Source organism: Sipha flava, unplaced genomic scaffold, assembly GCF_003268045.1.
Source record: "Sipha flava isolate LNK unplaced genomic scaffold, YSA_version1 122_pilon_pilon, whole genome shotgun sequence".
NCBI classification, from domain to species: domain Eukaryota; kingdom Metazoa; phylum Arthropoda; class Insecta; order Hemiptera; family Aphididae; genus Sipha; species Sipha flava.
The window spans coordinates 270,785-284,929 of NW_020271748.1; the positions used below are offsets into that span (position 1 = coordinate 270,785).

Genomic DNA, 14,145 nt, shown 5'->3' on the forward strand with positions numbered 1-14,145 from the left:
ATCTAAACGATTTGTCGGTCAACAGCTAGCCGAGTTGGTACACGCCAATGCATATACCCCTATAGTCACGCTGAGAGTCCGGAATATTCTCAGGGAGTAGACGTTGTCAATTTTAATGACATAATAACATTATAAACGTGAAATCATATCGTTTTAATAATTTCGACCGGTCTAAGTTCTGCATAATATTATGGGCGAGTCCGTTTTCGAACTAAAACGTACACTTTCCTTTTCGGCTGATTCACTTTTCGACCAAAACAAAAATGTATATAATAAATTTAAAATAATAAAATAATGATAACAATGTTTGATTATGATGGAAGCTACTATAATATATTAATGACGATACAGGGTTTTACTCACGTAGTGAGATTTTAGGTTCGCATACAGAGCTTAATTCCATTTGTAACAGTATCAAGATCTGTATAAAAACTAGGTTAGGCTTAGACTACAATTCCCCTTAGGGCGAAGCCCCATCTCCCCGAAAAGTGCCACGCAATGAAACTCGAATTTGTGAGTGGAGTCAGCAGGCGTAACGAGCGAAGTCCTAAAATTCTTAAAATTAAAGTTTCGATTTTTTGAAAAAAAAATGCAAGCAATTTTCATTACGATAAGAGATCAAAACTAGATACAAAATATTGTTTTCTTTTATATTAATATTTTAATAATTACTGACAAAAATTGTACATTATTATTTTATTATTATAAATTTATTATATAAATTTTTATTTTGGTCGAAAAGTGAATCGGCCGAAAAAGGAAGGGTACGTTTTTGATCGAAAACGGCCATGCGCGATATTATATCTCTTGCTATCGACGTTAGACCTGGTAACAATGTACAAATTTAAGTAAGCACTAACAGCAACTGCCCGTATGATAATAGCATTATGTTATCGATTTTCCTCGGACCACTGTTTTATTCCGAAATGTCTAGTTGAAAATATCGTCCGCGGTCCACCCCATTCAACGGCTATAATAGTATGTTACAAATACTCGGACATTTTCAATAATAGTATCGCAAGGCACAAAGTGGTCTGTATTGTAAATTAACATGCATTAATTAATAGAGTTAAAAAAATTACAAAAAATATAATTTCTATTTGTTTTTAGAGGTAAACAAAGCGGTTATCTAAATGTTCATAAAACTTACATATTTTAGGTACATAAATTATTTAAAACGTTTTTATGGGTATTGAATCCAAATATCATGTTCTTTTTGTAATCAACCCCTAGTTTGGCTTTATGAATAATAAGGGATTCTTTTCATTTTTTTTATTAAATGAATTACATTTAATTTTAATTTTGCTACATTTTATTTAAACATTAATCAGTGCTTAATCTTGTAGCATTATAGTTAATATCACTATTATTACCGCTATCATTATCACTATTCAAATTTGTTTTATCTAACATTATATTCAATTATGAAGCTAAATCATCATTTAATAAATCGTGTGAATATTTTTTGGCATTAATATTATGGTCGATATTAATAACACATGTAAGACGTCTTCGTTGGTGTTTATTCTTGAATTTTTTCTCACGTGGCGTTGTTTGTACATTTTATAATATTTATTTCGACATTATTGGCTCTCCCTGATTATTGTCATAAAAAAAAAGTTAAAATATGCCAATAAGAACACCGATAAGAAAAAGAAAAAAACGAATAACATCAAGCGTTATTGTTCATAATTAAAACAAAAACCGGAGGCAAACCACGCCTTGCAAGTGAACACACGTAGAAAGGAATGTCGTTGATAATAAATAATTGACATAACAAGTTGGACAGGTTAGTCACAATATTGCAGTATTGTAGTTGCAACTACGTGACTATTTATACACGGGACCGCGTCACGATCACGAACAAAGTTCTCTCCGCGTCATCGCAATGCGCATTACGTAACGCGTTCGTCGGCAACAGATGATAATATTATGTTCACGCGATGTTCGGGACGGCCGCAGTCGTGTAACACGTTTCCAGCAACACGTATCGTCCCTTCATCGAAAAATTGCTTTCTCACAATCCTTTTCTCTCTCTCTCTCTCTCTCTCTCTCTCTCTCTTTCTCTCTCCTTTTAACTCATTGTTGTTATTATAAATAAAAAAAAATAAAAAAATGACTCAAGCCCTGTCCGACGACATCAAGTGCCTGGAAAATGTGTCCTACGACGTCGTAAAAGTAAGTCAATCGACACGATCATTTCTAAAAAACTATTGGCATTACAATAATATTGTTATAATATTATCGTGACGTGATGACTGAACATTATTACGACGCTGAGCGTGCTGAAAACGTAAGGTTTGCCGAGTCTTACACTTATCACAACAACACAACTACAATAGCTGCGCGCGTGTACGCGCGGTATTTTTATTTTCCGTCGGGCCGCGATGTAAACACGAAACTTACACTCCGCGACTCAGTTGATTTTTGTTTAATTCGTTTTATATTTAATTTTTATTTTTTTCCAATCGGAATGATTTATACTACGTACGAGAGTTGTTCGATGGGCATCAAAAAAACAAACGCCGTCGACGTGGCGCGTCCGTTTTTATTTATTGTTATTATTTTTACCTACGGCGATGATGATAATAATATTATTCTACTGTACTACGTCGTGCGTTTGACGCGTTTAATCAAATCCTCGGAAACGCCGGTCGATGCGAAGCGATTTATTACCGCGTATAAATATTTTATTATAACGATGACGCGTGTGAACAATGTCTACATCCCGGTCCCGTGCACTAGTCACGCGAGTTCTATTGGATCGATGTCAAGTTGTTTTCTTCTCGTGTCAGTCACGCGTGTAGATCCTGCAGAGTTTAATTTCGGGCGCTTTTCAACAACGGAATCGACCCCTCTTCCCACATATACCTCCCTACCCCACACGTCTGGAAATTGCCATTTATTAAGGAAATATAATGTTATTATGACAAACGAACAAAACTATCGTAACATAAAACCATCGTGATCGCACATTTATTATATTTTACATACTCGGTGGGTCATAAAAAAGCTGCGCGAACTTTCGTGTTCCGATGAAATGGATCGCGAATGGATTTGTGTTTCAGAATAGGCACGTGGCGAGTTATGTATCCGTTCATTTTCAATCTTAATTTCACGTCATCGCGATACATATCACTATCGCCATGATTTTCGTTTTACTCGTCATAAGCATCCCACCAACGGTTTTCGCGTTTTGGCCGTACAACACCACGCGCTGCTGACCGGAAACATCGAATTGAGTCAACACAAATATTTAATAGTCAGTCCCACGCTCGATTACGGGAGTCGTTAAAGCTACTGTATCCTCGAGTCATCACAAAAAGACGGTCCGTCGACGAATTCGTATTTTGTAAACCAAATGTGTGTTGATCTGCAGCGTTATTTAAATCTTATCGTAATTGTCTCCGGAGTTATCTTTACTTCATGTTGTTAATCTCATTATGATAATCGATATAAACGTTGACGGTGTATCCAATATGCAGTCATACACATTTTATTTTATCCAATTGGACATTCGCATCCGGACGTGCGAATAAGTCAGTGGCGTCTAACCCGTGGCCCGCGAAATTATCAATGTGGCCCGTCACATTTTTTTTTAAACAAAATATTAAATAAAAAAGTAAAATTACTATAAAATACAATTTTTTTTTTTAATTTATTAATTTTATTTTCGAGTATAAATTTCACGATATAACCCGTTCACTTAAAATACCGTACTGATCAAATTTATATGTACCTAAAGTGTGTACCTCAATCTATAATAATCTTTCCAGTAGTGAATAAAATATTTGAAAACAAATCCAATATGTACCTACATGTATATTGTATAACTATATGTGTAAAATAAATAACGTTATTAGATTAATATTGATATTATTCGTAATTTTACAATTGGTGGCCCGCTCTAAGATAATTGTTTACCAAAATGGCTCGCCAAGGAAAAAGGGTTAGATATCACTGACATAAACGGAGATCACAGAACTGAATTCGGTGTGTTATTCCCGTGTAGAGTGACCACGTTTACAACGAGTCTCGTGGTATTTACTGTCATCTAGCGCACGTTTCTCCTGAACCGTGTGTCGAAGGAAAAAAAGAAAACGCCACTGACTGAAGTGCACTTTGTACGCCTCCAAGTACGTGTTATGTGGAAATATTTTAAAACCGCCGCTGGTGCTGGACGGTGTATACTGATTACAATATTAGTACTTCAGCACTATACAATTTTCGAATTTCCTGCTATTTTATTAATATTATTATTATTATTTTTAAAAATGTTCATCCTTATGCATATGTTTGCTGGAAAAAATATTCGAATATCTTTTCGAACAATATTCTTTGGAATAAGAAATATTGAAATTAATTAATCATTGTTGCAGGAAACCTGTATGTAAATATATATATATATATATATATATGTGTGTGTGTGTGTGTGTTTACATTTTATTGAGACGGATATTTATTTGTATCATTACTGAAAAGTTATATTCGGCTACGATCGATGTTTGGTTTGCCCATATGATAAACGCACCATTCGAATACGCGTATTATTATACTGTACATAACATGCAATATGCGATATTATTGCATTTTAGCATAATTTACGTGATTCTGACTTGGATTTGTAGTTCGCATAAAACCGTAAGAGTTTCTACAAAATAATATATTATAGTAACTTCTCCCATATTCGGTAGTATTGCATTTGTATATTGAACTATGATATTATATATAAAATACCGACCTAGTATTATATAGTAGTAAATGTCCGGCTGTTGCTGCGCTAACCGATACACAATGCCGTTTTCGACTTTTATTTATTGATGTTTATTTCCCTCGCGTCTTATACGATTGTTTCATTGTCTCCGATATGATTGTTTTATTCAAATCGGACAACACATTTCATATACTTGACTACTGTTATTTATCCTGCATTTAAAAACAGTAATATTTTAACACATAATTTATTACTATTACGTATAGGCATTTACTATCTTCGGTATTTACCGCGCGATGTATTTTTATACAGAGAATGGGGCATTTCACCATGTGAATATTATAATTAATGGTATTCCATTTTATACGCTTAATGACATTAATTATTTTTAATAAATATACAGCGTAATATTGTATATCCAAATCGTTTGTTAAGATAAGATGACATTTAATCACATTTTATAATTCCATAAAACAATTCATTAATTGATATTCAATATATTCGTACATTGACACCAGATAGTAAGTTCGATAAGACGGAAAAATTATATAATGCAACTTACGTATCACAATATTGGTTTATTACCAATATGATAATCTGTAAGTATTACGTGTATTACGTGCTTTATGCTTATTTAGAATTTTCGTCCAACGTCAAAAATCGTTTTGGGACATCCTATAAATGAAATGTAGATAAGTACCTACTGTGTCTTGTTAGTAATTCTTAGATACCAGTGGTAATTTAACTCAGTCCATAGTAGCCCCTCCCCCCGAAAATATTTTCTGTATATGCCATAATACTCATACCACATATATATATATATATATATATATATATATATATTACGTTCGTGGCGTTGCCAATGCAAACTGGAATTAGCTCAATCTCGTAAAAGCAAAATAATCCACTTCAAACAATTTTTTTTTTATTTCAAAATAAGCCGAGGGTACTAAATTAAAAATCGGCAGTGCTCAGCGCCTCCATATGTGCGTTACCGATTTATTATGATTCACATACATGTTTTGTTCTTAGAGCGTACGGAATTTTCGAATCGTACGGGAAACGTAAACAAGTGTACACGTCCAGTGGCTGGCTGCATGTTCTACCACTGTACTGGGATCGCGGACGAACGCGATTTTGACGTTAAAAAGGTTAACGTTCAAAAATCTACTCTTGCGTGCCATAGCGCAACTACTGTGTTTGCGTTTTTAATTATAACCGCGTGGTCGTCTTTTCGCCCGAAGATAAATCGTCGTCGGTAAAACGTAGCCGGAGGCCGAACGTTTCCGGCTAACCGCGTATTTGCGTACGAGAATTGTTTGTTTCCTTTTTTTTATTCCAACCTCTAATTCTCCAACCCGTTCATTTTCGGCTCGTTGGCTGTGCACAGCGCACAAATACGAGTCATGATGCACATAAAAACAGTGCACTTGATACACGCAACAACTAAAACGTCGTAATGTCACGCGTCGAGTGGTCAGTTTAGCAGCGAAATCATTTTGACTGCGATTTTCAGCACAAAGTTCATTTTGAATGGGTGTCCGGCTTCGAGAACAGCATTAAACGACTGGCCGTGGACGTGTTCGAAACGATCGGAGTGACGGACGAGAAAGCGCTGACCACCGTGGTCAAAGGTCTTGACCTGTTCCAGGAAAATCTCAGAACGAAAATGGACGAGCTAGTCAAACAGGTATACCCTTACATCCACACGTCCGTGCCGCAACGCGTGATCGATAATTTATAACCGTCGGGTGTGCGCGATTCCTCTCCGAGAATTCAACATCATATTCCCGATGGTTTATCGCAAGTCGTGCCACTGACTGTGTTTAATTCTCGTGCTGGGGTATTTGAAACGTAAATACGGTCGAAACTTTAAACCGTCATCTTTATATTAATGGCACATTTCTCAATTTCGTTAATGTTTTTAATAACCGATAGCTAAATTTTAAATTAAATTTGTTATTTCCGTGATAACGAAGTTTGATAACCATTGCACCTGCACGTCGTACCAGATACCACCATTAGATCTAAAACCTATTTTAAAATATTTCGATAGTGTATTTATTTATATAAACACTATAGTTTAAAATCTTACGTCGTACCAACTATTGGTCGGTCGATCTAGGCACGGAATTTTAATTCCAGCTATATAATTTATTAAATCTGTCCCATGTTAGGTATTGCTTGCGGTCACAATATTCGTTTAGAAACCGTGTACGATGACATTTTAATATATCCGAGAAATCTTTACTCGATTTTTACGGACCACGAACATCGTTATTTCTAATTGAATTGACATTTCCCTAATGTAAATTGCGATGTACAGGCGATCGTCTATTTATCCGTCCACAGATCGTCAGTAAACCCGGTTTGAGTGAGAGTGCTAAAAAGTTCGTGGTCGAATGGGCCGATGCGTGTAAATATCAGATCGATCTCAAGTACCATATGATGGGTGGCGGCCCGGACGCGCAAAAGGTACGCTGGAGCTTCGAGAGTGCCATAAAGTATATAATTATTTGTGCCACCCATTTGGCCGACCAAGACGACGACGTAGAGTTCAAAAAAGAATTGTCCGACTTCGTGAAGGACGTCATGATTCAAAGTCTAATCGATGTTCTGGAAAATTTGAAGGTGAATATACTTGACGTAAGGTTTAATACTATAAGTGTATGGAAGCAATGTGGCACCCTGTGGTAATGCATGTTTTACGTTCGTTAAATTACGTTTGATACAAAATCGCTGTTCTATCGCATTCGTGTACATTATTATTTGACCCGATCAGAATTGTCTTTGACCATATACTCGTATGTATACAATTAACATATTATTTTAACCGCTGTTCTAGGATGGGTTCTGATGTTCGATTAAATATTAAGCGAATCATATAGAAACGAAACCCACGTGTTCGTTCTATAAATAGGTACACATCGAATTATATAATCATTAAAAGAAGTCCAACATTCATAACATCTTGATGTATTAAAACATAACTAGAAATGTGTTTATTCAAATGGTTATAATATTATAATAATATGTGGTTCTCCGAAACTACTTTATTTCTGTTTATTGCTAAAGATAATAAATGTACAAAGTAATCGATTTGTACTTTTTTTATCTGGCACGCGTAAAAATAAACATTTAAATGTTTTTAACAATCAATAAGTGATTGTTTTCAATTGTAATGTGAAAAAAAAACATTAACCACCGCAAGTAATTATACGGCAATAAATTGTATCATATTTCAGAGCCAACTAAATACATCCAAAAAAAGCTCATAAACCCATGGCGTGATGGCGACGACAACGAGGAACGCCTCCGGGAAGAAAATAAATCCATTGTATAACATACCGGTTTCGTCGACGAATGTCAAATCATAAAATGTCTAACATTATTCAGAATAAAAATATATTTTCATCATTTATTTCAATTATTCTTCTCTATTTATATATAAAAACGCTAAAACGTGTCACACCGTGTTAATAAACGGTACAACGGCCGTCAGGCGTTCGCAATTAGGTGTACAATACAATGTGCGCCTATGTCCTGCGCGTGTCTGCGAATCGATCGGATTCCCAATTCACTCGGTTATCCGCACCGCAACAGCTGCCTTCGCGCCCTAGAAATGTTATAATTACGGGTTTCGGATCATTTCTAATCGACGTAAGTCACACACCGCGCGGCGTCTACGTACAGCGTAATCGTGTGTGGAATTGGTCTCGCGGGTGCGTTTCAAACTCGTGACCGCATAATGTACGTAGTTGTTGCGGTCGAGCGTGCGGTGTAATTGGTTCGGCGTGACGGGTAAAACGTAAGGGATGGAACAGTCAATGGTGGTGGAACGCGGAGGTTTGGTAGGAAGGAAAAAAAAAGACGTATAATGACGTGCACGTATTTTCGCGTTAATTTGGAGCGCATACGCGAGAATGACGACGACGAACCGTTCTTGTCGTCCTTCGGCCTGCGAGTATGACGATAACGCGTCATTATCCTGTGCGCGCGCCCCGCAGTAATGTAGTCGTCATCGTTATGTAACGCGATCACGCGCACCCCACAGCGCGTTGTACTATTATTATTTATCATTACTATTATTACCGTACGGAGTGTAGGATTTTTATTTCAAGTGCGCAATGTTTAATACATTTTTCGACCGGGTTTAGATTATTTAACATCGACCACCACCGCCATTCGGACCCCGGTCGGGCTTAACTTTATGTTGTTTACGTCTCGAGTTGCGCCTTGATAAATGGTCGGCATCGGCGGCGGCGGCGGGAAAAGCGCGTAATAAATGCGTGTCCTTTGTGCTGTGTACTGCATTGTATTTATATATATATATATATATATATGGTATACAAAGAGGAAATTATTATTCCGCCGTCGTATGTGCACGCCGTGTAGTTGGATGTTGCCGCCGCGGGCGTCTGCGTGTGAGCGAAAGAATCGGTGATGGAGAGAGAGAGAGAGAGAGAGAAAGATGTATGAGAAACGATAGATATAAATAAAGGAGAAAGAGAGATGGTAGATAGAGATGGCAAAAGTTGCTTTTCCACCATATACACTCGTTGCAGTCGTCGGTTTAGCGAAACCAAAGTACGGGGAGCTAAAAATTAATACTCTTAAGATTCTCTGCGGTCCACACATAAATATATATATATACATTGGTGATGTATGTCTTTTACGAATATTCGTCGTCAAGCATCGGACTAGTATGTATACGCGCGCGTATGGTACTCCAGAGAATAAACAGTATAATCCATTACGAACTTCCGCCGCCGACGGTCGTCACTTTTGTAATTCTTCGTACAACTACTTACACCTTTATAACATAAATCGGGGATCGGCAAGTAATTTTCACTGGAGTCCGGATGATCAAAATTAATAAATGATGCCCGTAGAAGTTAATGTATTCCATTGTATTATTAAACAGTAGAATTAACTATTAAGTATACGGTTATCACTGAAATGATTTTAAAAAAATAAAATAGCAATTAGAATTTACAGGGCATATTAAATGCGATGAATCAAGATATGTGTATTTATTTATAAAATATATCAATTTTGATTATTCGTCGTTATCACGATTATTTGAAAAATTGAATTAATCCGTTCAAGCAGCATATTATATTATTATTATATTATAATACAAATAACAATATTTGTACTGTGATATAACATGGTATGTACATACCTAATGACATTTTGGCGTTGTTCAATAAACGACATCGAGTCACGATGATATTGTATGTGTGTACATGAAACGTACGAGCGTTGTATGTATAGATATTATTGTCACCATTACAGCGAAGTTGGCGAAATATTTTTCTTCTCATATTTATCTTTTCTTTTCCATTGTTTTTTCCTCCGTGCACTTTTACTCTACGTGTATATTACTCCAAAATCAAACTATCGAACCCTCCTCAATCCCGCACGCGCCTGCACTTAACAACCGCGGAACTTTATTGCTGGAGACCAATATTTTTGTAGCTCCAAAATTTAAGTCCACGTTCCGTCGTATTATTATTATTATTATCTTTGTCTTGAAATGATTACGGTGTGCGTGTACATCTGTGCGGTTACCAGTAGTTTGTTGTCGTTAAAGTTTCGGTTAACTGAATTCTGTGATATTTGCGGAATTTCACTGTCAATTTCTCTCACACTCTCTCACTCTCTCTCTTGATGTGTGTACATATATACATCCTATACATATATACGGAACCAAGTACTCGACGCCACGGAGTTCGGAAAGAATCCGAAGAATTTTTTTCCGATACTAAACTTGACGCCCCGTCGCGAAACGTTTGTCTTACGTCAAATTCGTCTACAAATTTCAAAAACTAAGTTCGACCAAACATAAGTGAATTGGTACGGGCAGATGAGTCACAAAGGCCGGCTCATCAGCCGTCTCCGAATCACATAGATCTTGACGTCTCGTAATAGCCACCGTCAATGCAGTTACAATTAACCTTGGTAGAAGTTTATTTGCAAGTATTATTGCAAATATATACAAAGTGTTCATTAACTGTAATAAGACGATGAAACTAAAGAGTACTCATGATTAAATTTAGTTATATTGCATCCAGTGATGTAGTGCTAAAAATATAAATGAGTATACGCCAAATTTTGTCAAAAATAAAATTTCCACAGTAAAAATATGATATAGGGGGCTTCACACCCCTCACCCACTAAGATTTCTTAAAAATATAATTTCTCAATCATCAATCATGAACTATACAATATTATTTATTTTTAATGTAATATAACTCAGTACTCTATTTTGATTTTGTTTAAACTTTGTGCTTGATAAAATGTTACAGTAATGTCACACATATTACAATTTACATTTTCATTTTTATTTATAGAAACTATAAATTATAAAATATTGCATAATCATTTAACTTATTGCAAAATAATTTTCAAGTGATACTTAATACATGACGAATTAAGATTTTAAAATTTTAAGATGGACGAAGATAATACAATACATTTCACATGAAACATCAGTGTAAAATTATAAATTGACAAATGTTAATATATTTTTAAAATAAATAAGAAAACTAAAGAGTGGTTATACGCATGTACATGACCGTGAACCCATGGGCTTGGGTGTTTTTATTGGGTACACGCATATTCTGAAAAAATGGAAGTGGGTACACGTCGTTTACCCCCATGTTTAACCCTCCACTACACCACTGATTACATCAGTAGACGGTATAATATAATATAGTGTTTTGGTGATGATTTTAATTTTTTAACGTTAGTATAAATTTCTTTGTAATTTACGAAATGATCAGTCAAATACAATATGATCAAAAAGTGGTATGAATATTGTTGGTATAAATATTATAGATCTCTTGTAATATTCTAAAGTGAAAGTTGAATGATACGTTATTCCGATTATTTTTTTATTTTTTTTTTATTTTAGTTTGTTGTTATATGGTATTTTAACGTCACTAACTCTTTAAGTATTGTACGATCATCCTCTAATTTTATTTTAAATTTATCATTTAAATTTTTATATTGGTGAGAATTAAACTGGTTTAGAATTTTTCCACCTATTAAAAAACTTTGAAATTAAAAAACACACATGTTTGTGATTTAAGTGACCAACATGATTATGTGAAAATAAAACGCAATTTGTGCATAATATTTTAGTCAAATATTTATGAATGAAATTATATTCCACTATGACTGTTTCTTCTCCTTCACCATTCTTCTAACTATTGGAGTCGGCCACTTTTGTCCAAAACCTCCACTCGATTTTCTACATCCCCTAAATACACACCGACAGCCCTCATATCGTTTTCAATTGTATTCAACTATCTTCATTTTGGTCTTCCTCTTCCTCTTTTCCCTTCAACGTTCATTTTCATAATCACTCTTACTGCTTTTGTTTGTTTTCGCCTCATCACATTACGCCGTAACTATGTAATATAAAAATTAAAAAATAGCCAATTTGGAGGTAGTTCGGACCACCAAAACCACTCTCTGAGTACGTTCTCGTACGAAACCAGTGTTATTTTATTTATTTATTGTTTTTAATATCGAATACATAAACTTATAAGATGTTTGATTTTACAATGGTTGGTTTACTTATATGATTTTCATGTACCAATACTCATGTTGTGTTTGAGGAAGCATCCCTTGGTAACTAAACACCCAAGTAGTCGTCGCTAACTCCCGAGACGCCGAGTTTACATTTGCATTAGCGTTGCCTTAAACGAATACAATAACTACTGTATTTGTATATATATAATTACATGTAGCTACAACGCGTACCTTGAAAATTGGTTTGACTTTCGACTATAAGTTGTTTGCTCTTTATATAATTTATATTACTAAATAATATAGAATAATTAGAGATTTATAATTATTTTTTTTTTTAAATATACCTAGTTCCGATTCGTTTATGGTACAGTATGATCAATAAAAGGTTTTCCTCATTGGTGAATACGGCCATAATAATAATTATTTTTATTTTGCTTAACATATTTATTATAACACCAATTTGGTCGGAATATATTGTTTTTACTATGAAGTTATTTTTTTTCCTTTTGTAAATCCTATAGTTACACCTCTGGTAGTGATGACTTATCCTCCGGCCATATTTTCCAACGGATTCCATGAAATCGTGTTGTGCAAAATGTTATCGATGAACATAATAATATAATCACTGTTGAGCTTTTCACCATTTTATTGTACTCTATTAATTTTACCCGTGTAATGTGCATCATGTTATTATGTTTATACTGCGATCCGGTACAGTGCACAGATATGATGTGCAGTGTAATATAGTAATATAGTAGTAGTGGTTAGTAGTTATGATTATTATGTACAGTATAGGTGTGTGAGCAATGTATGGTGTAGTACAGTGATTCTCAACATTTATACTAAGGTGGCCCATAAATTTCCATTGTGTTAGTTAAACGACCCTCAAAAAAAAAAAAAAACCTTTTATGCTTTAATATAATAACATTATTAATAATTTTATTATAACGAGTTTTTCGTATACTTTAACGCCCCATACTGTAAAACGAAAGTCTAATAAATATAATTAATTAATTACATTTAGATAACTGAGATATTTGTCTTGTCATTAGTTTATAAACCATGTAAAATATTTTGCGACCAAGGCTGGTAAAACTCCGGTGTAGCGTTATTATTACAATGGTATCAAGGTGATGATCATTTTTAACATTCTCGTAAAACATTACAATTCGTACAAGTCATCCGTAATCGCCATGAACGTATTTAAATTATTCAACTGTACGGAATTACGCATACGTTTACTAACGCTATTATTGTGCACACGCATAAAATTACAATTATTACGATCGCACCTCGTGCAGAAGTTTGCATTACGTATAAGGCGAGTGAAGTGAGCGAGACACCGTTTTTTCGAGAAAAACGATATGAAAGAGAACAAAATAATTACGATAGTAATATCCGTTTTTAGTCCGGGAGTGACAATGCAGTGTAGTAGCAGGGACGGATCGGAAGTTCGCGGTGGGTTTTTAACGTTTTTAAAATTTCCCTCGTTAAACCTTATCGACCTCGAAAACAGGCTCGTTCGGATAGTGACTTGAAAAATGTCAATCGTACGACAACAACGACCATGGTACATATATATACACCCCGTCTAGAAATCATGTGCCGTTTAACTGTTATTATTACGATTACGATTACGACTATTATTGACCGTCCCGAGTACAAAGTCCGTTTGCGCGGAGCGTATAATTGGGTTTTAACGTTTTGCGACACACTGCGCTTCAACGTTACGAGTGAATTAAATATACATAGGTGTATACATTAGATTATTCAATATTATATAACAAGTATTTATGGTAATAATTTTACGTAAGTCTGAGAAACGGATGCGAGTGCGCGTGCGCATGTGACTACATCGATAAGCCTTTTTATTATCCTTTACATCTCCC

At 35.0% G+C, this 14,145-nt stretch overlaps 2 protein-coding genes across 2 annotated transcripts in view; both read left to right on the forward strand.

The window, feature by feature from the left end:
* Nucleotides 1–14,145, forward strand: part of LOC112694083 (neuroligin-4, Y-linked-like) — a 418,040-nt gene that overhangs the window by 118,042 nt on the left and 285,853 nt on the right. The window lies entirely within an intron of this gene.
* LOC112694085 lies at nt 1,837–8,141 on the forward strand. The gene is made up of 4 exons (XM_025569447.1): nt 1,837–2,178; nt 6,231–6,404; nt 7,067–7,345; nt 7,960–8,141. The coding sequence occupies exons 1-4, from the start codon at nt 2,116–2,118 to the stop codon at nt 7,990–7,992; spliced, it is 549 nt and encodes a 182-aa protein (XP_025425232.1). The 5' UTR covers nt 1,837–2,115; the 3' UTR covers nt 7,993–8,141.